We start from the raw sequence: 23,684 nt of genomic DNA on the forward strand, positions 1-23,684 counted from the left end.
CTCTCCTGTCTTCCAACTGTGGCCAATGCCAGATGCTTCAGAGGGCAATCAACAAGTGAGTCATCTTGACCTGACCATCTTGGCTAATAACCATTTATGGACGTAACCTCCATGAACTTATCAAATTTTTTTTTGCACCCGTTATATTTTTGGCCTTCACAACATCCCCTGGTTCCACAGGTTGACTGTGCTTTGTGTGTAGAACTACTTCCCTTTGTTTGTTTTAAACACGGTGCCTATTAATGTCATTGGGTGACCCCTGGTTCTTGTGTTATGTGAAGTAGTAACATTTCTTTATTCACTTTTCTCCACACGATTCATGATTTTATAGACCTTTATCGTATCTCCCCATAGTCATCTCTTTTGCAAACTGAATAGTCCCTGTATTTTAATCTCTCCTCATATGGAAACTGTTCCATACCCCTAATAATTTTTGTTGACCTTTTCTGTACTTTTTTCCATTTCTAATATATCTTTTTTGAGGTGGGGCAACCAGAACTGTATGCAGTATTCAAGGTGTGGGCATACCATAGAACTATATACTGACATTATGATATTTTCTGTCTTACTATCTATCCCTTTCCTAACGGTTCCTAATATTGTTAGCTTTTTTGATGCAGCTGCACACTGAACAGATGTTTTCAGGGACCTATACACAATGACTCCAAGATCTCTTTCTTAAGTGGTAACAGCTAATTTAGACTCCATCATTTTGTATGTATTGTTGGGATGATGTTTGCCAATGTACATTACTTTGCATTTACCTGCCATTTTGTTGCCCAGTAACCCAGTTTTGTGAGACTTTGTAACTCTTCGCAGTCTGCTTTGGACTTAACTATCTTGAGTAATTTTGCATTATCTGTAAACTTTGACACCTCAGTTTACCCCTTTTTTCCAGATCATTTATGAATATGTGGATCCCTGGGGGACACCATTATTTATCTCTCTCCATTCTGAAAACTGACCAATTATTCCTATGCTTTGTTTCCTGCCTTTTAACCAGTTACTGATCCATGAGAGGACCTTCCTTCTTATCCCATGATTGCTTAAGAGCCTTTGGTGAGGCACCTTGTCAAAGGCTTTCTGAAAGTCCACATACACTATATCCACTGGATCACCCTTGTCCATGTTTGTTGACACCCTCAAAGAATTCTAATAGAGTGGTGAGGCATGATTTCCAATTACAAAAGGAGCGTTGACTCTTCCACAACAAATTGTGTTCATCTGTGTGTCTGATAATTCTGTTCTTCACCACAGTTTCAACCAATTGGCCCAGTGCTGAGGTAAGGCTTACCAACCTGTAATTGCCCGGGTCACCTCTGGAGACTTTTTGAAAAATTGGAGTCACATTAACTATCCTCTAGTCATCTGGTATAGAAGCTGTTTTAAGTGATAGGTTATATATCAGTTAGTAGTTCTGAAATTTCATATTTGAGTTCCTTCAGAACTCTTGGGTGAATACCATCTGGTCCTGGTGCCTTATTACTGTTTAATTTATCAATTTGTTCCAAAACCTCCTCTATTGACACCTCAGTCTGAGACAGTTCCTTAGATTTATCACCTAAAAGAATGGCTCAGGGTTGTGGGAATTTCCCTTACATCCTCTGCAGTGAAGACTGATCCAAAGAATTTGTTTAGCTTCTCCACAATGGCCTTGTCTTCCTTAGGTGCTCCTTTAGCACTTCATTTGTCCAGTGGTCCCAACTGATTGTTTGGCAGGCTTCCTCCTTCTGATGTATTTAAAAAAAAATTGCTGTTTGTTTTTGTGTCTTTTAATTTTGCATTTCAAATTCTTTTTTGGTCTGCATAATTATACTTTTGCACTTGACTTCCCAAAGTTTATGCGCCATTGTATTTTCCTCAGTAGGATTTGAATTCCCATTTTTAAAGGATGCCTTTTTGCCTCTAACCACCTCTTTTATTCTGTTTTGTCATGGTGGAATTTTTTGGTGCTCTTATTATTTTTTTAAATTGGAGGTATACATTTAATTTGAGCCTTTATTATGGTGTTTTTTAAAAGTTTCCATGCCGTTTGCAGACATTTCACCCTTGTGACTGTTCCTTCTAGTTTCCATTTACCTAGCTTCCTCATTTGTGTGTAGTTCCCATTTTTGACGTTAAATGCTACTGGAGTGGGCTTCTCTGGTATTTTCCTCCTTACAAGGATGTTTAATTTAATTGCATTACGGTTACCATTACCGAGTGATTCAGCTACAGTCATCTCTTGGACCAGATCCTGTACTCCACTTAGGACCAAATCAAGAATTGCCACTCCCCTTGTGGGTTCCAGGACTAGCTGCTCCAAGAAGCACTCTAGAAATTTTATCTCTGCATCCTGTGCTGAGATTACATGACCCAGTCAATACAGGGATAGTTAAGATTCCCTGTTATTACTGAGTTTGCAATTTTTATAGCCTTTCTAATCTCCCTGAGCACTTCACATTCACCATCACCATCCTAGTCAGGTGGTCAGTAGCATATTCCTTCTGCTATACTCTTATAATTCAAGCCTGGAACTTCTATCCATAGAGATTTTATGGTACAGTTTGAGTCCTTTAAGATTTTGACTATATTTGACTCTATGCTTTCTTTCAACATATAGTGCCGTTCCCCCAATAGCATGATCTACTCTGTCATTCCTATATATTTTGTACCCTGATGTTACCATGCCCCATTGATTATCATCATTCTACCAAGTTTCTCTGATGCCTATTATATCAATATCCTTCTTTAATACCAGGCACTTGAGTTCATGATATCTTATTATTGAGACTTCAAGCATCTGTAAGCAAGCACTTATAACATTTGTCAATATTTACTTGTCTGCCTTCATGTGATGTAACTGAATGGGATTCTTGTGCATCTGACTGTTTCTATTCAGTTCCTACCTGTACTTTATCAACTTCTATCCTCTCCTCTTTACTAGGATATAGAGGTAACAGATCTTCCCCTAAGGGATGTCTCTGTCTGAACCAGGTGCTCTTCTGCACCTGACAGCTTTCCCAAGCCCTTAGTTTAAAACTCCACTATGACCTTTTTAATTTTACATGCCAACAATCTGGTTCTGTTTTGGTTTAGGTGTAGCCCATCCTTCCTATATAGGCTCCTCCTTTCCCAAAAAGTTCCCCAGTTCCTAATAAATCTAAACCCCTTCTCCCTATACCACCAGCTCATCCATGCATTGAGACCCTGCAATTCAGCCTGTCCAACAGGCCCTGCATGTGGAACTGGAAGTATTTCAGAGAATGATACCATGGAACTCCTGGACTTTAATCCCTTACCTAGCAGCCTAAATTTGGCCTCTAGGACCTCTCTCCTACCTTTTCTTATGTAACTCTTACCTACATGTACCACGACCACAAGCTCTTCCCCACACTGCACATAAAGTCTGTCTAGATGTCTTAAGAGATCTGCAAGAGATTTGCACCCAGGCAGGCAATTCACCGTGCAGTTCTCCCAGTGATCATAAACTCAACCATCTATATTTCTAATGACCAAATCCCCCATTACTATTACCTGTCTCTTCCTAATAACTAGAGTTTCCTCTCCTGGAGGAGCATCCTCAGTGTGAAAGGCTACCATGATGTCACCTGGAATGAGGGTCCTAACTCTGGGATCGTTTCCCTCAGTTCCAGTTTGATGTTCTCCCACCCCAACACTTTCATCCTCCTCAACAGCACAGAGCCTGTTAAGGAGGACAAACATTTAAAGATTAAATTATCTTACAATAAACCAGCAGTAAAACATCAAATAATCAAGAGCGAAATGCTTTCTCATGGGGAGGGCTTTACAGTTATGCAGAGGCACAGACTAGAAACCTTATGGAGGCTGTGGGTCCTGGGACATCTGCACAGAGCCAGCCCCTCTGCACAGCTACTTCACCTCTGTCAAGACTCATGTGCATGCCCTGCTTTGCCCTGTGACCTTTCCAGCGTGCCTCCCAGAGTATGGAAAATGCTGCTGCTCCAAGCACCTATGGCTTTTGTAGCATTTATCAGCAAACAATTCTAGGGGTTCCCAAGAAACATGCAGTGCAAAATGCAAGTGTTTTAAGGAAGGGTTTTATTTGTTACTCATTGGTGGTAAACACAGTCAATTGCTAAATTTTCAAAACATAAAGCCCATTTTAAAAATATAAAATCAGTAAATGCAGCTTCTTTTGATTTGTAGCAAAATAGTTTTGATGAAGGGCTTCTGCTCTTCTCTGCCAAGGCTGGCTCAACAGTCACAGGCAAAACATTTGCATTTGTATGAGTGTAAGAATGGTATTTTATAAGAAGAGCCCCTACGCTCCTGACCAACCACAGTGACAGTACCAAGCACATTGATTCAACCAAGAGGGGAGTGAACAAAAAATAAAGGAACTTTGTTCCTTACTTAAATTGTTCCAATCCTGCAAGATACTGAGCACCTTCTATTGCCATTTAATTCAATGGGAATAGAAGAGGCAAGACACCGTGGAAAAGGTACCTACTATCCAGCAGGATCAGGCCCTTAACAGGGAAACACAGGTATCTGGATGTGGTTATTCTAAAACAACTATGGTATGCAGCAAAAAAACCCGATCACCACCCAAAAACACACACACACACACAAAACAGAAAAACCCAACCTTTGGAACTAAGCCTAAAATAATTACTATTGCAAACAATAATCAACATTTAAAAAATCCCAGAGAATGGGACTACAATTAAAAATGAATTGCTTCAAATATACCTTCCAGTTAGCCAGTTTTTGAGACTCTATAATTTTTATAAATGCTCCCATGAGGATACCTGGAGGGAGAGAGAGAGAGAGAGAGATACAACATTCTTAATTCACTAATCATGAAACACATAACTCTTCAGGTTACTGTCATTGACTCTCCGTCGAGAGGATCTTAAATTGTTATTTGCAACTCCATTGACCTATTTTCTGCATACCAAACAACATTATTAAAAGCAAAAGCCAAGGCAAGATATAAATAAAGCAACACATTTTTCCATTCCTAGAACAGCATATTAGAGAACTGTTTCTGTCTTACTAAAGTTTCTGTAATACATTTCAAAATAAAACATGCTCCTACTGCATACAAAATTACCAGATAGGATATTTAAATGCTGTACACAGGTTTTTAGGGAGTTTTGTTCACAACTAATAAGGAAAATAGATTTTGGAGAACACTTTTGTAACTTTGAAATTTTTTTTGTTTGTTTTTCATTTCTTTCATCATTAACTGTGAACAGAAGGTTTACTTACTCAAAAAGGCTCTTTACCTGTATGCAAATGAGAAACCCTACTTCTCTTTCTACCGAGTCAATTATTCAAATAGGGACTGATGGTGAAATCCAAACTTGTGTCAGCACTAGGTCTGCACAACACCTAAGGCCATTTAAACCATCAGAGTGGAAAATGAGAGTGCACAGACCCTCTGCACAGAGATGAATTTCATCCTGATGCGAGCAAGAAGCTATAAGCTTCCAACTAGGAACCCACTTCTGATCAGTGTGGGGAAACTGACAAAACCACTCCTCAAATGGGTGGACATACTGTAAAAGTCACCAACAAGTATTAAATATATTGCCCATTTCAGCATGAGATCATTTTATAGAATAATTACTAACCTAACCAAATATGTTAAAGGCTGAATTGCTAAAGCTCGTGATGCTCTCCCACCTAATGCATCTCCAGAGAGATCTGAATGAAGACTTCAGACTAGGAGGACAATTTTTAGTGTGAGTCGGAGGCATAATTTGCAGCCTGCCCCAAATGGACTACAGAAAGGGATGAAGCGTCTTCTTGTTACTCAGACTCTGTTTTTGTGTTTTTCTGTTTGTTTACAGAGTGTGGGTGTAATATTAAATGATAGCAGTTGGGAAAGGCGAAATACACTGCATGAAAAGTACAAGATGATTAAGTAACTAAGAAGTTTTAAAGTATGTTTTCAAGGAAATTGATGTAAATTTTTACTCTGTCACACTGTAGTTATCAAAAGAATTTCACAATAGCATCACATGGACCACTCCTGATAGATGCATCATACACATGATGTTCCATGCAGACTAAGCCTTCTTTCATACAAATATATTTCAAGGGGCTTGTCCAAGCGGATACAAATAATTGCTCAGTGAGATGGTTTGAAAGGAGACCAAGAACCAAATGTTAATACAGGAACATCAAAGATCGGCTGTTCTTTGATGCAGGATGGAATCAGACACGGTAATTCATAGAATCATAGAATATCAGGGTTGGAAGGGACCTCAGGAGGTCATCTAGTCCAACCCCCTGCTCAAAGCAGGACCGATCCCCAATTAAATCATCCCAGCCAGGGCTTTTGTCAAGCCTGACCTTAAAAACTTCTAGGGAAGGAGATTCCACCACCTCCCTAGGTAACGCGTTCCAGTGTTTCACCACCCTCCTAGTGAAAAAGTCTTTCCTAATATCCAACCTAAATCTCCCCCACTGCAACTTGAGACCATTACTCCTTGTTCTGTCATCTTCTACCACTGAGAACAGTCTAGAGCCATCCTCTTTGGAACCCCCTTTCAGGTAGTTGAAAGCAGCTATCAAATCCCCTCTCATTCTTCTCTTCTGTAGACTAAACATCCCCAGTTCCCTCAGCCTCTCCTCCTAAGTCATGTGTTCCAGTCCCCTAATCATTTTTGTTGCCCTCCACTGGACTCTTTTCCAATTTTTCCACATCCTTCTTGTAGTGAGGGACCCAAAACTGGACACAGTACTCCAGATGAGGCCTCACCAGTGTCGAATAGAGGGGAACGATCACGTCCCTCGATCTGCTGGCAATGCCCATACTTATACAGCCCAAAATGCCATTGGCCTTCTTGGCAACAAGGGCACACTGTTGACTCATATCCAGCTTCTCATCCACTGTAACCCCTAGGTCCTTTTCTGCAGAACTGCTGCCTAGCCATTCGGTCCCTAGTCTGTAGCGGTGCATGGGATTCTTCTGTCCTAAGTGCAGGACTCTGCACTTGTCCTTGTTGAACCTCATCAGATTTCTTTTGGCCCAATCCTCCAATTTGTCTAGGACCCTCTGTATCTTATCCCTACCCTCCAGCGTATCTACCTCTCCTCCCAGTTTAGTGTCATCTGCAAACTTGCTGAGGGTGCAATCCACACCATCCTCCAGATCATTTATGAAGATATTGAACAAAACCGGCCCCAGGACTGACCCTAGGGGCACTCCACTTGATACCGGCTGCCAACTAGACAGGGAGCCATTGATCACTACCCGTTGAGTCCGACAATCTAGCCAGCTTTCTATCCACCTTATAGTCCATTCATCCAGCCCATACTTCTTTAACTTGCAGGCAAGAATACTGTGGGAGACTGTGTCAAAAGCTTTGCTAAAGTCAAGGAACAACACGTCCACTGCTTTCCCTTCATCCACAGAACCACTTATCTCGTCATAGAAGGCAATTAGATTAGACAGGCATGACTTGCCCTTGGTGAATCCATGCTGACTGTTCCTGATCACTTTCCTCTCCTCTAAGTGCTTCAGAATTGATTCCTTGAGGACCTGCTCCATGATTTTTCCAGGGACTGAGGTGAGGCTGACTGGCCTGTAGTTCCCAGGATCCTCCTTCTTCCCTTTTTTAAAGATGGGCACTACATTAGCCTTTTTCCAGTCGTCCCATTACCAACATGTAATTACCATTCATAAGTCCCATTACCAATATGTAGCCCTGCCACTCTGGGACGGGAGCTACGTTGGAAGCCAATGACTGGGACATTGATTATTATTTGCTGAGCACCAACAGTAGACTTGACTCTGTTAGAAACAGTACTGGTGACAGAATTTACAATCCAAATGAGAAAAACAGTATAATCCACATATATGAAGCAAAAATCAGCAGCTGAGACTTCAAGAAGTGTATTTTTCAAACACACTTTCTATGTTTGATAGATTTTCATTGAGGGGCCCTCCCGCCGCCCCCAGAATAAGTGTTTTAAGGGGGGTACTTCACTGACAAAAAGGAAGTGACTTAGTGAACAATTATTGGGAGGAAATTACAGGTGTGGAGCAGAAGCAATCACAAAGGCATGAAGAGACGAATGGAAGGTGGATACAAATGAGACATTCAGGAGGGAGAAGCAGTGGAAACTTGAAGAGGAAGAGGAAATGATTGTATAGATATGGCCAGGGGAAGGACTCTTTCTCCCTCTGCTGCTCTGTAACTACTTTAGATATTGTAACATATAATTTTGTAGGTTTCAGAGTAACAGCCGTGTTAGTCTGTATTCGCAAAAAGAAAAGGAGTACTTGTGGCACCTTAGAGACTAACCAATTTATCTGAGCATGAGCTTTCATGAAAGCTCATCCTCAAATATAATTTTGTAGTAACATTATTAATACCGGGAAGTGGAAGTGGATAACATTTATCATCAAACACTGAGGGCAAATATATGACTACATGGCACCTTCAAATTGCTCCAGACAAGAGAGTTGAGCTATAGCCTGGGTTTACATCCTAATCTGTCATTGACTGAGGTGTGGCTAACAGTCTAGGTCAATTCAATCTGCTCTCCACCACACCACCACTACACAGTTAGGTACACGTGAGTAATGGATCAAAGGAGCACTGCAGAAGGGGAACAGGCAACCCAACATGTGTCCAAACCTTCAAGGTGCTTGCTGGGCATCCTTTACTCTTACTGATGTCAAGAGGGGTTGAGAGTGCTCAGCAGCCAACAGAAGTTGTTCAGAACCTCATATGAATTGAGGCCCTCTATCGATTTTAGCTTTATACATCCACAGGTATTGAGTTGTGTGTTCAGGATGCATGAATAGGTTTGCCCCATCTGGGAGAACTACTTTTTCTGGGAAGGTGGAAGACGTAAATCACAAGCTGCACCACACAATAGCTGCATGGACACTGGAAGACCTTTCACCAGGCCTTTTGTTCCCTCTTAAAAAAATATTATGCTCCCTGTTCTGATCAGGACACCAGAAAAATCACTGTCTGTTGTACCAGTTCCTGAAATTTGTTCAGAGAACTTCCCACTTTAGCTTTGTTTGACTATGGCAACTTAGCTTATTACTTGAAACCTCTGCAGTCAACATTTCTCCTGCATCTATTTTAATGACTGCCTTCATTCCCTGTTTATTTCTTACTCCTGACACTTCTGGGTAGCGATTTGTCAAAGAATGCAATCTGTTACATTCTAATCTAACATTTCAACTACCTCTCAAAGCTGTAGTCACACTAGCAATCATGATATAACATCTGCATGTTTGCTAATAATCTTTTTATAATGCTTGCGTAGATTTCTTTGGTGGCTTATTCTCAAAGAATAGATATATCATCTCTAGCTTTAGAACATAAGGACGGCCATACTGTGTCAGACCAAAGGTACATCTAGCCCGGTATCCTGTCTTCTGACAGTGGCCAATGCCAGGTGCTTCAGAGGGAATGAACAGAACAGGTAATCATCAAGTGATCTATTCCCTGTTGCCCATTCCCAGCATCTGGCAAACAGAGGCTAGGGACACTATCCCTGCCCATCCTGGCTAATAGCCATTGATGAACCTGTCCTCCATGAATTTATCTAGCTCCTTTTCGAACCCTGTTATAGTCTTGGCCTTCACAACATCCTCTGGCAAACAGTTCCACAGCTTGACTGTGTGTTGTGTGAAGAAATACTTCCTTTTATTTGTTTTATATGTAACCACATTAAAATGGTGGATTCTTTATCAACATAATAAATATAAACTACAATCTTTAGTCTTCTGTAGTGTTACAAAGTTCATTTGTTACATGACTTTATTACTAAGTGCTTTTAGGAATTCATCAAGTAGTTAAGACAATGTGATAAAAACAGTTGTATAAGTGTACAGTGAATGGAGAATGCACTATCTGTATTTTGATCAGAAGTGCTTGCCTCTAAATCAGTTTTGCAAAACTGTCATGAAAATTTACCAGTTTATGCACAAATGATTTATTATTAATCACATTTACTACAGTAATGCCTAAAGATGAAGGTACTGAGGCCCCATTGTGCCATGCACTGCACAAACATAGAGTAACAGACAGTCCCTACTTGGAGAGCTACAATCTAAATAAATCAAAATCTGCCCATATATCTTTTCCATGATGATAAAAATATATATATTTTACCTTGCCGGGGAAAAAATAATCTCTTGCCCTGGGAAAGCAGAAGTTTGCAACTCTGCTCTAATTCTAACACTGAAGTTTACATTTGTTTTTTTTTAAATAGATATTGCAGGTAACAGATATGATCAAATGGACTTGAATTACAACAGACATCAGGATTTCAAGATTTAATTACTTCGAGGGGACGTTGTGACAGACATGGCAATTTCCTGCAAAATCATTGGGAGATCTTACTGTATTAAGTATATGTATCACTGTATATAATTCCATAGGGGAGCATGACCATACCTCCTCCAAGATTTAAAAACAGTGTAGGGTGATTAGGCAAATGCACTCAGACGGCAATGTCTCCAAAGATGTATCACCATATGGAGAGGCTCACATATACTAGCTCAAACTGGATTCTCTAGAGACCAACAGGCAGAGAAAGGACTTTTGGATAAATGGCCTGAGTTTATAAACTGACTCAGGGACTGCTTTCTGACCAAGCAAACATACAAGTCGGTCTGTCCAAGGAGGGCCCCAATCCTTTCTAGGAAGGGTTGGAAGGACTTTGGCTTACTGAGGCCACATAAGACTGATGGGTGATCTCTGGTAAGCTTTTAGCATGTGTATAGGAATTTTTATTGGTTCTTATATGTTTTCTCTGTAATGCTTTCACCTTAAGAATAAATGTGCTTGCTTATAAAGAGCTGTGTGGTAACTTGTAAGTAAGGGCAATAACAATTATTCATAGCCTCTGAGGAGAAAGCAAATTGCAGATGCTGGTCTCTCTAGGCAATCTGGCTTGCTGCAAATAACACAGTGTAGGCAGGGAACTGTGCAGCCTGGAAAAACCCAGTCAGGAGGGAGAAAGATGCAGGTCTCTGGCAAGGAGAAGTGATGGCTGAGGAGCTTAGAGTTGGTGTCCTTGCTGGACCACAGAGGGGGAGACACAGGGTGCAATTGCCCTGAACTGTGAGAGAGGACAGAACCAGCAGTTTGTCTCAGCTATTATAGGAGGTACCCAAAATGCGTGCAGTGTATCTTGGAGAAACTCACTTCAAGCAGAGGACCAGCACAAGGCTTATGCACGCCACCCATGGTAGGCAGCACAAGCTATACCAAGCCCAAGCCGCTTCCCGCAGCCCGCATTGACCGAGAACGGCAAACCGCGGCCGTCTCAGTGGGAGTGGGAGCCGCCAGTGGGAGCTGCGATCGGCTGAACCTGCGGATGCCGCAGGTAAACAAACCAGCCTGGCCTGCCAGGGGCTTCCCCTGAACAAGCGGCGCCCCTTGTTTGGGAACCACTGTTTTAATGGGTACAAGCTAGTTCTAGCTACATAACATGCAAGACCCCACTATGATTACCATAAAAAAGGAGGGACAGCTGTCCACATGGAATTCATCAGTATATTAGTTTGGAGGAATGCAGAATAAAAAAAACCTCCTGTGTTTGTTTTGGATAATGGAGGTAACCCACCTTGTTTTGCAGCAGACACAAAACTGCTCTTCCTAGAGGTTAGTTTAATGGCTGCACTTTTATCAAGCAGATTTCTTACTATGTTATTGCTCAACACTTTTGTCAAAGTGCAAACTGGAAAGTTAATGTCTCAAAGGCCAAAAGTCATTCCTCTGATAACTTTATATCCAGCCCCTTGTTGAAAATAACCTTTATTGCCTCAGAAAATGAGTTACTGTTCAATGATAAACAAAGGACCTGACTCTGATCTCCCAAGGCTGTTGCACCAGTGTAACTCCATTAACTTCTATGGAGTTACTTGGGACTTACATCTGAGTAAGGGAGATCAGAATCTGGTCCAGTGACTGCACTCATCCCCTCCCTTCATAAGAAAAGCGTGGCTAGAAATTGCTAAAAGCAAAAGGAACTAACAATTAAGAAGATGATCATTGGCAGAAAAGTGATTATAAAAACAATTGTTCTGCTGTGCTATTAATTCTCCCTCAGTGACGGCCACAGCACACTTGCTTATATCTAACTTCTGGCACACAGGCAGAACTGGATACTTGAAAATGTAGCTGTGCTCTTTCAGCTGCATATATCATCACCCAGTAATAAGGATTCTTTATTATGGCAATTAGCTGACAATTTTGTGAATGAAGCAGAAGCTGTATCCCCTCTACAGAGCTGACAAGAGCAAAAATGTGATTCTGTCGGTAACTAAACAGATATGACTCAGAAGATCAAGGCCAAACGCAGCCCTGATGTAAGTGGCCACAACCCCTATTTACTTCAGTGCAACTGAACCTGCTTACACCAGGTCTAGATTTGGAAAGACAGCAGCTATGTAATAGTTTACATTCAAAACAGCATTGAATGTATTATCCTCATGACAAAGTGGAAAATATTTTTAATGGTTTGTATGAATACTGTGTGTGTCTCTGTTTCCCCGATGTATTGCATATTTAATGAGGTGATGAGAGAGGGTGTTTTTTTGTTGCAGAGGATCAGCTGTGACCTCGTCTAGCAGCCAGGACCCTGGACAACAGCCTGGAGATTGGGTACCCTAGCAACTGGTGACTGGGACGCACACCCCATCTTGGAAGTCAGCCAGTTCTGGCCAGGGGGAAGACAAAGGGCTGAGGAGAGAGGACCCTGGTGACCTGATTTCAGTCAGTAGGGGGAACAAAGGATGGAAGAAAGAGGCCCAGGTGACCTGTTTGCCTGGGACCACAGACAAAGAAGGGGCTGTTGGGGAAGGTGATATAGGATGATCACCTTGAAGGAGGAGGTTCTGGACTGGGGACATAGAGCAGCCCGAGCCCATTGGAAATGAGACAGAGCCAGCTGGACTATACTGAGACTTGCCAGGCTCGAGGGCCCTGAGAACTTCCTGTGCTGGGTTCAGACATTAAATAAACCCTTCTGTTTTATGCTGGCTGAGAGTCACTGCAGTCTAGAGATCGGGGTTGCATTGTTTCCTCTGGGTGTGGAGGTCCATGGGTCCAGAGAGTGGACTTCCTGAGGGGGCCCACGGTGAGAGACAGGGATGCTGAAGGCTCAGAGAGGTGCAGTTCTGGAAGATGGTGGAGCCCAGATTAACGCCCGAGAGTGAGTGTGACCCCTAAGAAGGCTGTCACACTCATGGGGGTTCCTCCCCGGGATCACAGGGAGCCGAGAGAGCATGGGGCCTGCAAGCCCATGACAATCTTATGCACCATCCAATTTGGAAACATCTTTAGATGCCTTTGCTGCGACCACCACTACCTATTACAAATCCTGAGCTGCAGTAGCAGCCTTACTTAGTTAGAGATTTTAGAAAGTTTCACTGCCGTCTCTATTCGGGTTGTGCTATGAGCAGGAGTATGGACTACAATGGCCTAGCCACAATCCTCCACTGCTGCTGGGAATGCTCTGCAGAAGGGAGAGAGAGCGCCTCTGCTGTTCCTCCGCAGTGTTCCCCAGAAGGAGTAGTAAAACAATGCTGACTTAGTTTCTCGTATCAGTAAACTTTGCTGTTTGCGAAGCCCCTGGGGCAGAATCTTCAAATGATCCAAGAGTCAGAATCCAAAAACAAACCGGAAGGAGCAACCAGTGAATAGCTACATTTCAGGATGGAGATTGTATCCGAGTTTACCTAAAAGAAATGCATACCCTTTCATCGGAAGTTGTGTGTGCGGTGCAGGAAAGAGGGATGGTGATATCCCCTTCTGTCCCTCCAACAGACTAACACTACACTGAAGCCCTGATATGGAAAGCACAAAGGAGATATTTTGGCAGTGTCCCTTTCTAACAATGACTTCTATTCATATATTTGCCTGAATGATAAAGTCACGCAGTTTCTGAGGGAGCATTGCACATGCTGGGCCAAATTCTACTGTCAGTAACTCCGCTACTTCAATGGACAGGAGTAAAGTAAATGAAAGCAGAATTTGGCCCCATATATATGTGCCTCTTTAAATAACACAGATACTGTAAAATATTCAGGAAATAGAGATTAGGCAAATGTACTTATTAACAAGCACTGAATATCAACAATTTGATCTCATTCCATAATTTCATAATGAAGCATTATTAAGACTCATGTTGATGCAAAAGGAAAATTGCCCTAAGAGGTCACAGTCAATGTTTGATGTATCCCTGTTTCCTGTCAGCTGCTTTTCTAACCCCATCATATATCATATTTTCTTTTGGTTTTACTGAAGTTGAAGCAAAATACCACATTCACACTAAAGTGTGTGTACATTATTGCTCTAAACTACTTCACCAAGTACTGTACTGGAAAAAGAAATAGATTTTCTAAAATATGTAAGGCATTTTATAGAACATGAAAAGATACTACCCTACCCTAAAGATCTTACAGTCTAAATTAGATAAACACAGATAATCTGCCTCTTGCTGGAATAAATCTAGATATAGCAGGAAATGTTGGGTCTTCTAGAACAGTGTCTTTCAATCTTTTTGATACCAGGGACCGGCTTGCTGCCTTCCTAAACTGTGTCAGGGAGATCTCAGAGACCGGCACCAGCCCACTGACCAGTCACAGAGAAACCCTGCCCTAGGACAGGGGTTCTCAACCTTTTTCTTTCTGAGGCCCCCTGCAACATGCTATAAAAATTCCACGGTCCACCTGTGCTACAACTGTTTTTCTGCATACCCAGTAAATTAAAAGCCAGGGCCAGCATTAAGGGTCAGCAAGTAGGGCAATTACCCAGGGCCCAGCACCACAGGGGGCCCTGCAAAGCTAAGTTGCTAGGGCTTCAGCTTTTAGCCCTGGGCGGCAGGACTTGGGCTTTGGCTTTCTGCCCTGGGACCCAACGAGTCTAATGCAGCTCTGCTCTTGGGTTTATTTCGGTGGACCCCCTGAAACCTGCTTGCACGCCAAGGGGCCGCGGACCCCTCGCTGAGAACCGCTGTTCCAGAAATGTATCTAGGTCAGACTTGATGATCACAGTGGTCCCTTCTGGCCTTGGAGTCTATGAACTGTTTGCTTTTCAATTTGAGACTAATCTGTGCCCAAATATGATTTTTCAGGTAAGTGTCTCTTTAAGCTAAAGAATTTCCTAATATAGATCTTGCTGTGGGCAATGTAATGTGCCATGAATCAAGTACTGTGAACTAAAAAGCAACTGCAATAAGTCTTATGCTTGGGGAGGAGAGAATCTGATTTCCTTTCCACTTTGAAACTACTTTGAATTCAGGATCCTTTTGGCACAACACCCAGAAGGTTGCAACATTCTTATTTCTGTGAAAGCCCTAAGGTTTTGCAAGCACAGGAGGGCTTTGTTTTCTCCAGCACAGTAATCTAATGGGGAGAGCTTTGAGAATTTGTATGAAAACAGTTAACCTACCAGAAAATGAAGCAGGCAGAAGTCCAGAGAAAGATGAGAACTATTTGCTCAGTATGTATGACACTACTACACTCCTAGTTTAGTATTATAGCTAAGCATCGTTTCCTTTGTGGTGTATTTTTAGACTGACAGTGTGAGTGCCACTAGTGACTGAAGTAAAAATATCACCACAGCACACAAATTACGGTAAGCAGGTACAGAGACAGCTGAAAAGCTGCTGCCTGAGGTTACTTACACCAATAAAAGACTCTATTTCAGTGATAGGGACCTCTAGACAATATAGTATCTACTTGAGTCCTGATTCTCTTCTCATTTACAGATTTGTAAATCACGAGTAACTGCACAGAAATCAATAGTTATACCAATGTACAACCACTGAGAGAGCAGAATCAGGCTCGTGAACTTTTCAGACTTACTAAGAAGTGGCTAAGAGCTTGATGTGCATTAAGGGTGGCATTCTCTTGCCTCAAGTCATAGAAAGAGCCCATGTATACAATAGGGACAGTTCAGTATCAAGTAATTCAGGCAAGTTTTCAGGCTACTAGTTAAATTTATATTCTCAGAGTAGGTTAAATCACATGTATCACACACAAAGTTCTTCTGCAATTAAAATAAACTGACCTCCTAAATGGAGATGATAAGATTTGTGGTAGCAGGTGCCACCATTGTATCTTACCCCAGGCTAATGAGGATGCATGAGTGAGAGGAAGTTGGTAAAGTATTCCCCTCTTCCTAGATGCATCCCAGTTTTGCACAGAATTACACCTCACTCAGGTCTACCTTTGAAGTCAATAGGACTTAAGCACATCCTTAAGTGCTCTCCTGAATCAAGGTCTCAAAATCTAGAGGCAGTACGATAAAGCACTCTGTAAGGAAATATGGCATACTAGCAACATCCTGCCATTTCACCTTACTGGCCAGTTTATCTTTTTAATCTTGGCTTGTTCACTGAGCCTTGAGATTTCCTCCCCTCTTCCGATTTTAACTTCTGAAAGGCAGAGTAGCAATCTTCATGTTTCCAATCCGCTGACTCTGATAAGTCAGCTAGGAATAATAAAAAAGGAAAATGGAACCATCACCCAGCACTAGTGTTAAAATTACAGAATCCCAGGGCCACATTTTCAGAAGCACTCATTGTCCAGCAGTTCCGTTTGAGCTCTGAGGGCAGTGCTCAGCACTTTTGAAAATCTGACCTTAAGATTCTATAATGTTAGCACTAGCACTGGGTAATGATTCCTTTTTCTTTTTGATTACTGGCTGATTTATCACACTCACAGCTGATGAAGAACAATGGGAGCTGCTGGGTGCTGAGCACTTTTGAAAATCAAGTCATTTCATTTAGATGCCTAAATGGAAACAGGGGTCTTTTGAAAATCTGGCCCTTAGATGTTAGAAATGACAAAGCACTATTAGAGAGACAAGGTGGGTGAGCTAATATTTTTAATTGGACCAACTTCTGTTGGTGAAAGAGACAAGTTTTGAGCTACACAGAGCTCCTCTTCAGGATGAGCTCACCCATCTGGTATCGCTAATATCCTGGGTCCAACACAGCTACAACACTGCAAAGCACTATTAGGTCACTCTGTCCATCCCCCAACTGGCGTAGGATTGTACCCTGAAGTAACACATTTTGCTTTGTCCAGTCTAGTTTTCAAATCATTCCAAAGATGGGGCTTCCACTTCCTCCTACGGGAAACTATTCCAAAGTAATGGATCTCGCTGTCAGAAAGATTCTCATGATATTTAGCACTCCAGTTTCCTTTTATTAGTTTAATGCCAGTTACACCCTCTTTACCATGCGAGATATTTCATCTCCCAACTTAGTGCTTGCACCTTTCAGATATTTAGAGTGTTATCATGGTTCCCCACTAAACACATCAAGCAAGTGCCCCAGTCCTGCAAAGTGGTCCATGTAAATGTGCTCTCATGGAGTCCAATTGATTTCAGTAGGATTCCACACAGCCATAAGGGTCTGCCCACATGTATCACTTTGCAGGGTCACAACACATACTTAGCTCTTTAACTCTTTCATAAATTAGTCCCTCAGTCCCTAGAATTCCGGTTGTTCTTCTCTGAACTATGTCCAGTGTGCCGACATCTTTCTAGTAACAGTCAGCCCAGAAGTGAACACAATATTTCAGGCATTGTCACACCAGTTAAAGAGGGCACCAGAGTCTGTAAATCCTATCTTTATCTAAAAATATTATAACATAAATCAAGTTTTCTTCAAAAATATTAAAAGTGTGGTCACAGAAATACTCACCTAATGAAACAACAGCCACACTCTCTGGCAAGAAATGTAGTCTGTATTTTATCAGTAAATGCACCAATATGATGCAGATAGCTGTGGGGAAGAAATAAAATAGTATTAAAATATGTATCTGGTAGGACAGAAAAAGACATTCTTCTAAATAATGTTCCATGAATACAAACTGTGAAATTTTTCTAGTAATTTAAAATAAATCTGAAATAATCAGATTATAGACTGTTGTTCAAATATTTCAATGATTCCTAGAAATGGGTTAAAATAATTAAAAGATGAATTAGTCTGAGGGGAAGGGGAATGTACACACACACACAAATTAACAGGGGATGGACCAACTTATGGACCTGTCAATCCCAAGAGTGTGTCTTTAAACTCTGTTTGATATTTGATAAAGCTAATTGTGATAAAGCAGAAAAGTAATGATTAAGGCTATCTTCATTCCCTTACCTCACTGTGCCAAATAATCATATGGGGGTCTTTTGCTAATTTGGTTTCCAGCCTCCACAAGGCTCCTGCAACTAGACTGCAACAAAACCTGTTTCTGACTCAAGAACGAAAAAGCTTCTCTGAACTGCTCTTACTAATGGTAAGCTTTAGCAGCTCCCCCTACTACCATGGAAAAGTCTTCGTTCAAGGAGTCAATCTGATGTGCTGATGTGCTTCTGACCCACAGCTGATTGTGGCTTTCAATCAGATAGTTTATTTTATATGCTATTCCTTTGGAATATGGCCTCACTGAAAATAGTGATTTTCAAGTACAAACAGCATGAGTGAACTTGTCACTTATTGTCCTTTGTCCCACTGAAAAGGACTTTCCCTATCGACTGTTCAGAAATGGAAGTCATGCCACTGTGTTCAGAATTCTGCACATTGTTATACTCATATTGCTCGGCATCTCACATACAGCATGCTTTGCATTTAGTAAATTTACAAGTGACAGGCCCCGTGGACTAGAGAACTGCGCAAAAACCCCTGATATATACAGTAATACTAGCTGTACTGCTGACAAGTGTTGGCCCTGGGCAAATCACTTACCTTCTGCCTCTCGGTTTTCATATCTATAAAATGGGGATAATATCCACCTTACGAGGGAATCGTAGCACATACGTATAAATCGTTCATATAGCACTTTGTAAATGTAAAGCTCTTACTACTGCCTTATTAATAATACAATTTCTGTTTAGCAGATCCAAATGCCAGCACCTTCCTACTTTTATTCTATCTCTTTGAACAATAAAGAAATCCTGTGGTGCAACTGTAGACTCAGAGAATGGACTCCTACCAGTACAGATATTACAATGAGTGGCAGGTTGGTTGCCCATCTAATTCCATAGCTATTTGATACCTATTCTCTTGGCAACTGTCTGTCCAGTTGATAATTGACACTATTTAATCCGCTCTGGCCACACCCTCTTCTATGGGTATGACATGAAGCAGTCAAGAGATTGACAAGAAAATGCTTCAACTGTTTTTGTGGAAGGTTTGAGCATCACACAAGGAAGGCAAAGCAGATTAAGGGCCCATAACACAGGTCAGGGGAGCTTGCAGGCCAAGTTTATCTACTAGGAAGCTGTATAAAGTGGAGAGAAGTGTTACAAAGATAGGCCCTTTTGGCCAAACAAGGTACTGAAGTTAAACTGGGGTCTGTCTTAATAGATAAGCAGGCTGCAGAAAACTGGGGCCAGAAACTAAGCAGTGTCACTTCTGGGCCTGCCGAATTTTGGGCTTAGATGGGGACCTACCTAGACCTAGAGTAAGTAAAGCAGCTACTTGGGCTACTCTAATTTAGGGCAGCTTCCCATAGCTGCCTAGGGCCACTTTACAGTCCAAAAGAGTCAAAGCCCAGAGCACTCTGGCCACACCCTCCTTCATCCCCACCACATTCTATGTCAGATGCTATGAATGGGGCAGCACAGAGCTCTTGTACTGGCTATCCACTGCTCTGGAAACACTCCTTTGCTGGGGGGAGAAGGGGGAGGAAAGGGAAATTCAGCTGCTTCCAAGATCCGTTATGCTGCTGGAGTGGTGTAACGGGGCTGGAATGTAGCCAAGAAATGTGGCCCTACTCTTTAGCCCTAGGAAAAGATGCAGAAACTTTACCATGCATAAACCTTTTAAATTCCATTTGACACACACAAAACATTCAGAATTTTTCTTTTAAACTTCATATTTTTTCTGATCTATTGCATTTTGTTTTGATTTGTCTTTAATATCTACTCAAATATCACTTTGGTATTGGTCACAGGGAGAGCATCAGAGGGAGATGTGCACATATCTAAAGGACTGGGTTTTCTTTTTGTTGCATTTAATAAAAAATACTTCAAAGAGGGTGACACAGGTAGGATTTTATCCAAGTGGACTTATAAAATATGCTGTTATGACAAACATACACATGCTTTCCTACTTAGTTTGCCAGATTGTGACACAAGCCACATATCAACACTGCAAATAGTGACCATCTAGAAGATATTGAAGAACCAAGCAAGTAATATTACATACTTCTTCAGAAAGGATCTCTTATTGCGGTTTGTTTATAGGTCTCCACTTTGCTTATATTTCATATAGCAAGAGGTAGGACAAAACCCTTAAACATGCTACTGAAATTGTGCTGTTACAGCTTTGACTACCGTATAGTTTACACTAGATAGATATCAATTAATACTGTTTATCAAAAAGTTTTATAATGTAAACAGACAAACTTACTGATGGCTCGGATTTTCAGAAAAGTTGGATGTGCAACTGGTTGTGCAAAATCTGTGCAATTATCACAAATTAGTGTTCAAGTTGGGTAAGTGTACAGCCTATGGATAACTGTGGCAATTTGCACTAGTTACCTGATTTATGCATAATTATGGTAACTGTGCATGAAATTCTATACAGGTTCTTACACCGCACTCTTCACCATAGTTGAGCGCCTTCCAGCAGTGCTTTAAGCGACGTGACTAATGTCTCTCATGTGTTCTCTCATCCTTTCCTCAAGGAAAAAACTGTGCATTTGTTATGGTAGGACACACACACTGCTGTGTGTTTATACTAAAGACAAGGTCAAAGAAACATGCCTTGCACTTGGTGCAGAAGGTGATGAGGTCTGTGAGGGTCCTTAGTTCCTTTAGGAGTTTATTCCACAGTCACTCAGTTCCACAAGCTCACCTTTTTGAACGTATAATTGCATATCCAACTTTTCTAAAAATCTGGGTCTATATGACAAACTTTCATGGTTCATGGTTTGCAGGAGAAATACAGCACCATACTAAAAAAGTTTTATATTCCCAGGGCTCATCTTACAAATGTTTCAGACATAACACAAACTCAGCAGTGAACAATAAGAGATTTTTCAGTTCAGCATTCACCTAATACAAGGAGACTAAAGAATATAGTCATGCCACTAGATTGCTCCTCTTGCTGAGCTTGGACTCCAGTCTGCACTGGAAGGATAGGTTTGGCAGGTGTAGGAGCCACCAGTTTAGTAGTAACGGACAGCGTGGTGTGGAGGGTGACATTGAGGACTTCATGGGTGGCATTTGAGAACCTGTCAGGGCAATACAGAACATGATTAGACTTAGCAAAAGCTCGACATTGTGGGGGAGGTCAGTCAAGGGAAAGCACAAAACTACTGAAAGATTAAAAACATCACCAACAAGTTATCTTGGAAACAGAATTAATGATAATAACGTGCAGCTGTCTTAAAGAAGTGGTCCCTAATAATGAGCCCATGTGCAAGTATTAGAATTTCAGGCTCATGGAATAATATATTGTTGAATTCTTTCACTCACTGTGTGTAAAGAATACTTTGCATTGGAGCTGGGATTTAGCACACAGATGAATGGAAGGTGTTGACAGGGACTTATTCTGTTTAGTTTGTCCAGTGGTACAAGTCTACTGTAATACAAATAAGACATCTCCATGGAGATGCCATAGCTTTGCATTTGCACGCTACTGTACCAGGCAAAGTTGCAATATTTTGATGGAACCTCCCCCTATACTTTAAATACTGCAGCAGGACATTTGATGACCATTCTTTGCCTTGTTACCGTGTTAAAACTGGGATGCTCCTTAAATGCCCACAACCCACACCAGTATGGTATCTTACGATTCCCTTAATGGCACTTAAGCCTTCCCACCTTTAAAGATAAACCCCTCTGCTACACCCCAACGCACCAGTACTGCCTGGCCATCATTTGACCGTGCATGTCCTATCCACGGGGCTTGCACCGGGCCAAACCTCAACTGTAAGACAAACACACACCTGCCGGGGCGGTCTGGCTCACTCACAACCCACGGGAAGGGAAGGGGCAGGCCCCAGCCCGTTCAGATGAGCCTCGCAGAGTTGCCCCTGGGCTAATTTGTGCATCAGTGCATGTGTGCTGGGGAGGGGTCCGTTAGGCCTGTACAAACGTGGCAGCGGGACCAGACAGCCCCGTTCCACGGGGGGCCCGCAGTGACTGCGCTGGGCAGACTGCACCGGTAGCCCCGTTTCACAAGGGGCCCAGCAGGGCCCATGGGGGGCGGGGCAGCACAGCCAGCTATGCACTCACTGGATAAGCCGGGGCATGAAGCTGGGGGGGGGGGGTGGCTACCCCTGCCCCTCCCCCACAGCGAGAGCCCCCGGCCTGAAATGAGGGGCTCAGCCTCCCGCCCCGTCTAGAGGGTGGCCCCGCTGGGGAGAGGACCAGGTCCCCCACCCCCGCCCTGCAAACTCTCCCTTCGTCCCGCAGCGCCATAAAGAGAATCAACTCACTCCACTTCCGCCATCGTGCCGCTCGCCCCGCCCCGGCCCGCGCCGCCCCGCCCCTTCCTCCGGAGGCCTCCACAGCGCTCAGGGTCGGGAGCGGCTGGGCAGGCCGCCTCCTGCTTCCGGGTTCTGCCGGCGGCGGCGCTCTAGGCAACCCTGTGGTGAGAGAGAGGGCGGGGCAAGGGGACATGCGTAGGCGATGAGGTGACGGAAAAGGTACAGGAGCAGCTCACGTCACCCGGGGGTGGTGTCACGTGATGAGCGGGAACTGGCCGTCCAGTAACGTGAGAGCCACCAGGGCGGGAGCGCCTTGCGGGGAGGAATACAGAGAGCAGCCACGGGCCTGCCGCCGTGTCATGCCAGCGCGGTGTGTCCTCACGCGGTTGCCATGGCATCGGGCTGTGTCATCGCGTCGCTAGTGTCACCCCCCCCCGCCCCCCCCGCCCGGGAATCCCGAGCTTTCACAACAGCCCCTGCGGTGACTGTTATTGCCGCCCAGTGCGTGGCGCGTGAGTGCAGCCGCGCCGCGGTTTCAAGCCATGCTCCACAGCCGCCGAGGGGGGGGGGACGGACCTGACTGTTGCCGGCACTCAGTGCCAGAGGCGAGCAACAGCAGGGGTTTGTTACTGGGTGTGCGCTACTTAATAATCACAACGGGGTGGAGAAGCAGAAAAGTTTATTTGCAGCTGCAAACAAGGTACCGGGAGAATAGAATTTTAAATTTTGCACACTAGGGCGGGTTATTATGTACATTTTTATATTTTTTAATGCTACTGCATTATATATTAGCTAATTAAAACTTTATATAAATACTTTTTTTATATGGGTTGTAATAATATTTATTTTTTGCAATTTTTAAAAAGCATTTTTAGCAACTTAAACAACTAGCACATTTTGTTTGGCCTTGTAGCTGTTTTTTTTTTGTTATTTTTAACTTGGCGTTAGCAAACTTTATACTATAAGGCATTATTTATAGCTGCAACATTGTTTTAAGAGCAAAAGAGCTTACTCAAACCAGCCAGGCCTGAATTCTATTAAGGGGGGTTGAGAAGAAGCCCTTAGGCCTTCAGCAGGGAGACCTCCTCGACCCTTATGGCCTTCCATCCCCTCAACTAGTGGCCATTCCCTGGGGTCTCCAACATCACCCTTCTACATGGGAGTCAAGCTCGTGGTGTAACCGCACGGCTGCGGCAGCTGGGGCTGTAAGAACGCACTCAGTCTCTTCAGCCTCACCCTACAATTGCAAGTGCTGGCAAGCAGCGCCGCATCAGCTGACGGT

The 23,684-nt window shown here is 42.8% G+C and overlaps 1 protein-coding gene and 1 long non-coding RNA gene across 7 annotated transcripts in view; one reads left to right on the plus strand and one right to left on the minus strand.

Moving 5' to 3' along the window:
* The window catches only part of SLC9A8 (solute carrier family 9 member A8), a 45,856-nt gene extending 23,247 nt beyond the window's left edge, over window positions 1-22,609 (minus strand). Inside the window, exons 1-4 of one of the 5 annotated variants that reach the window (XM_037877139.2) lie at window positions 22,412-22,597; window positions 21,024-21,202; window positions 17,671-17,751; window positions 4,717-4,775 (exon numbers count right to left, since the gene is read on the minus strand). In XM_037877139.2, coding sequence (XP_037733067.1) covers window positions 4,717-4,775; window positions 17,671-17,751; window positions 21,024-21,202; window positions 22,412-22,425 — 333 coding nt within the window. In that variant the 5' untranslated portion in view covers window positions 22,426-22,597. Of the gene's footprint in view, window positions 1-4,716; window positions 4,776-8,621; window positions 8,659-17,670; window positions 17,752-21,023; window positions 21,203-21,895; window positions 22,137-22,411 lie in introns of those variants that run through there. The other 4 variants (XM_043527503.1, XM_043527502.1, XM_043527504.1 and 1 more) reach the window with 4 other exon arrangements.
* A 178-nt stretch (window positions 22,610-22,787) lies between these two features.
* Window positions 22,788-23,684, plus strand: part of LOC119563651 — a 28,650-nt gene continuing 27,753 nt past the window's right edge. For both annotated transcript variants that reach the window (XR_006285598.1, XR_005222137.2), the window contains exon 1: window positions 22,788-23,102. This is a non-coding gene — a long non-coding RNA (uncharacterized LOC119563651). The remainder of the gene's footprint in view (window positions 23,103-23,684) is intronic.

This window comes from Chelonia mydas, chromosome 13 (assembly GCF_015237465.2).
Source record: "Chelonia mydas isolate rCheMyd1 chromosome 13, rCheMyd1.pri.v2, whole genome shotgun sequence".
Lineage (NCBI taxonomy): Eukaryota > Metazoa > Chordata > Testudines > Cheloniidae > Chelonia > Chelonia mydas.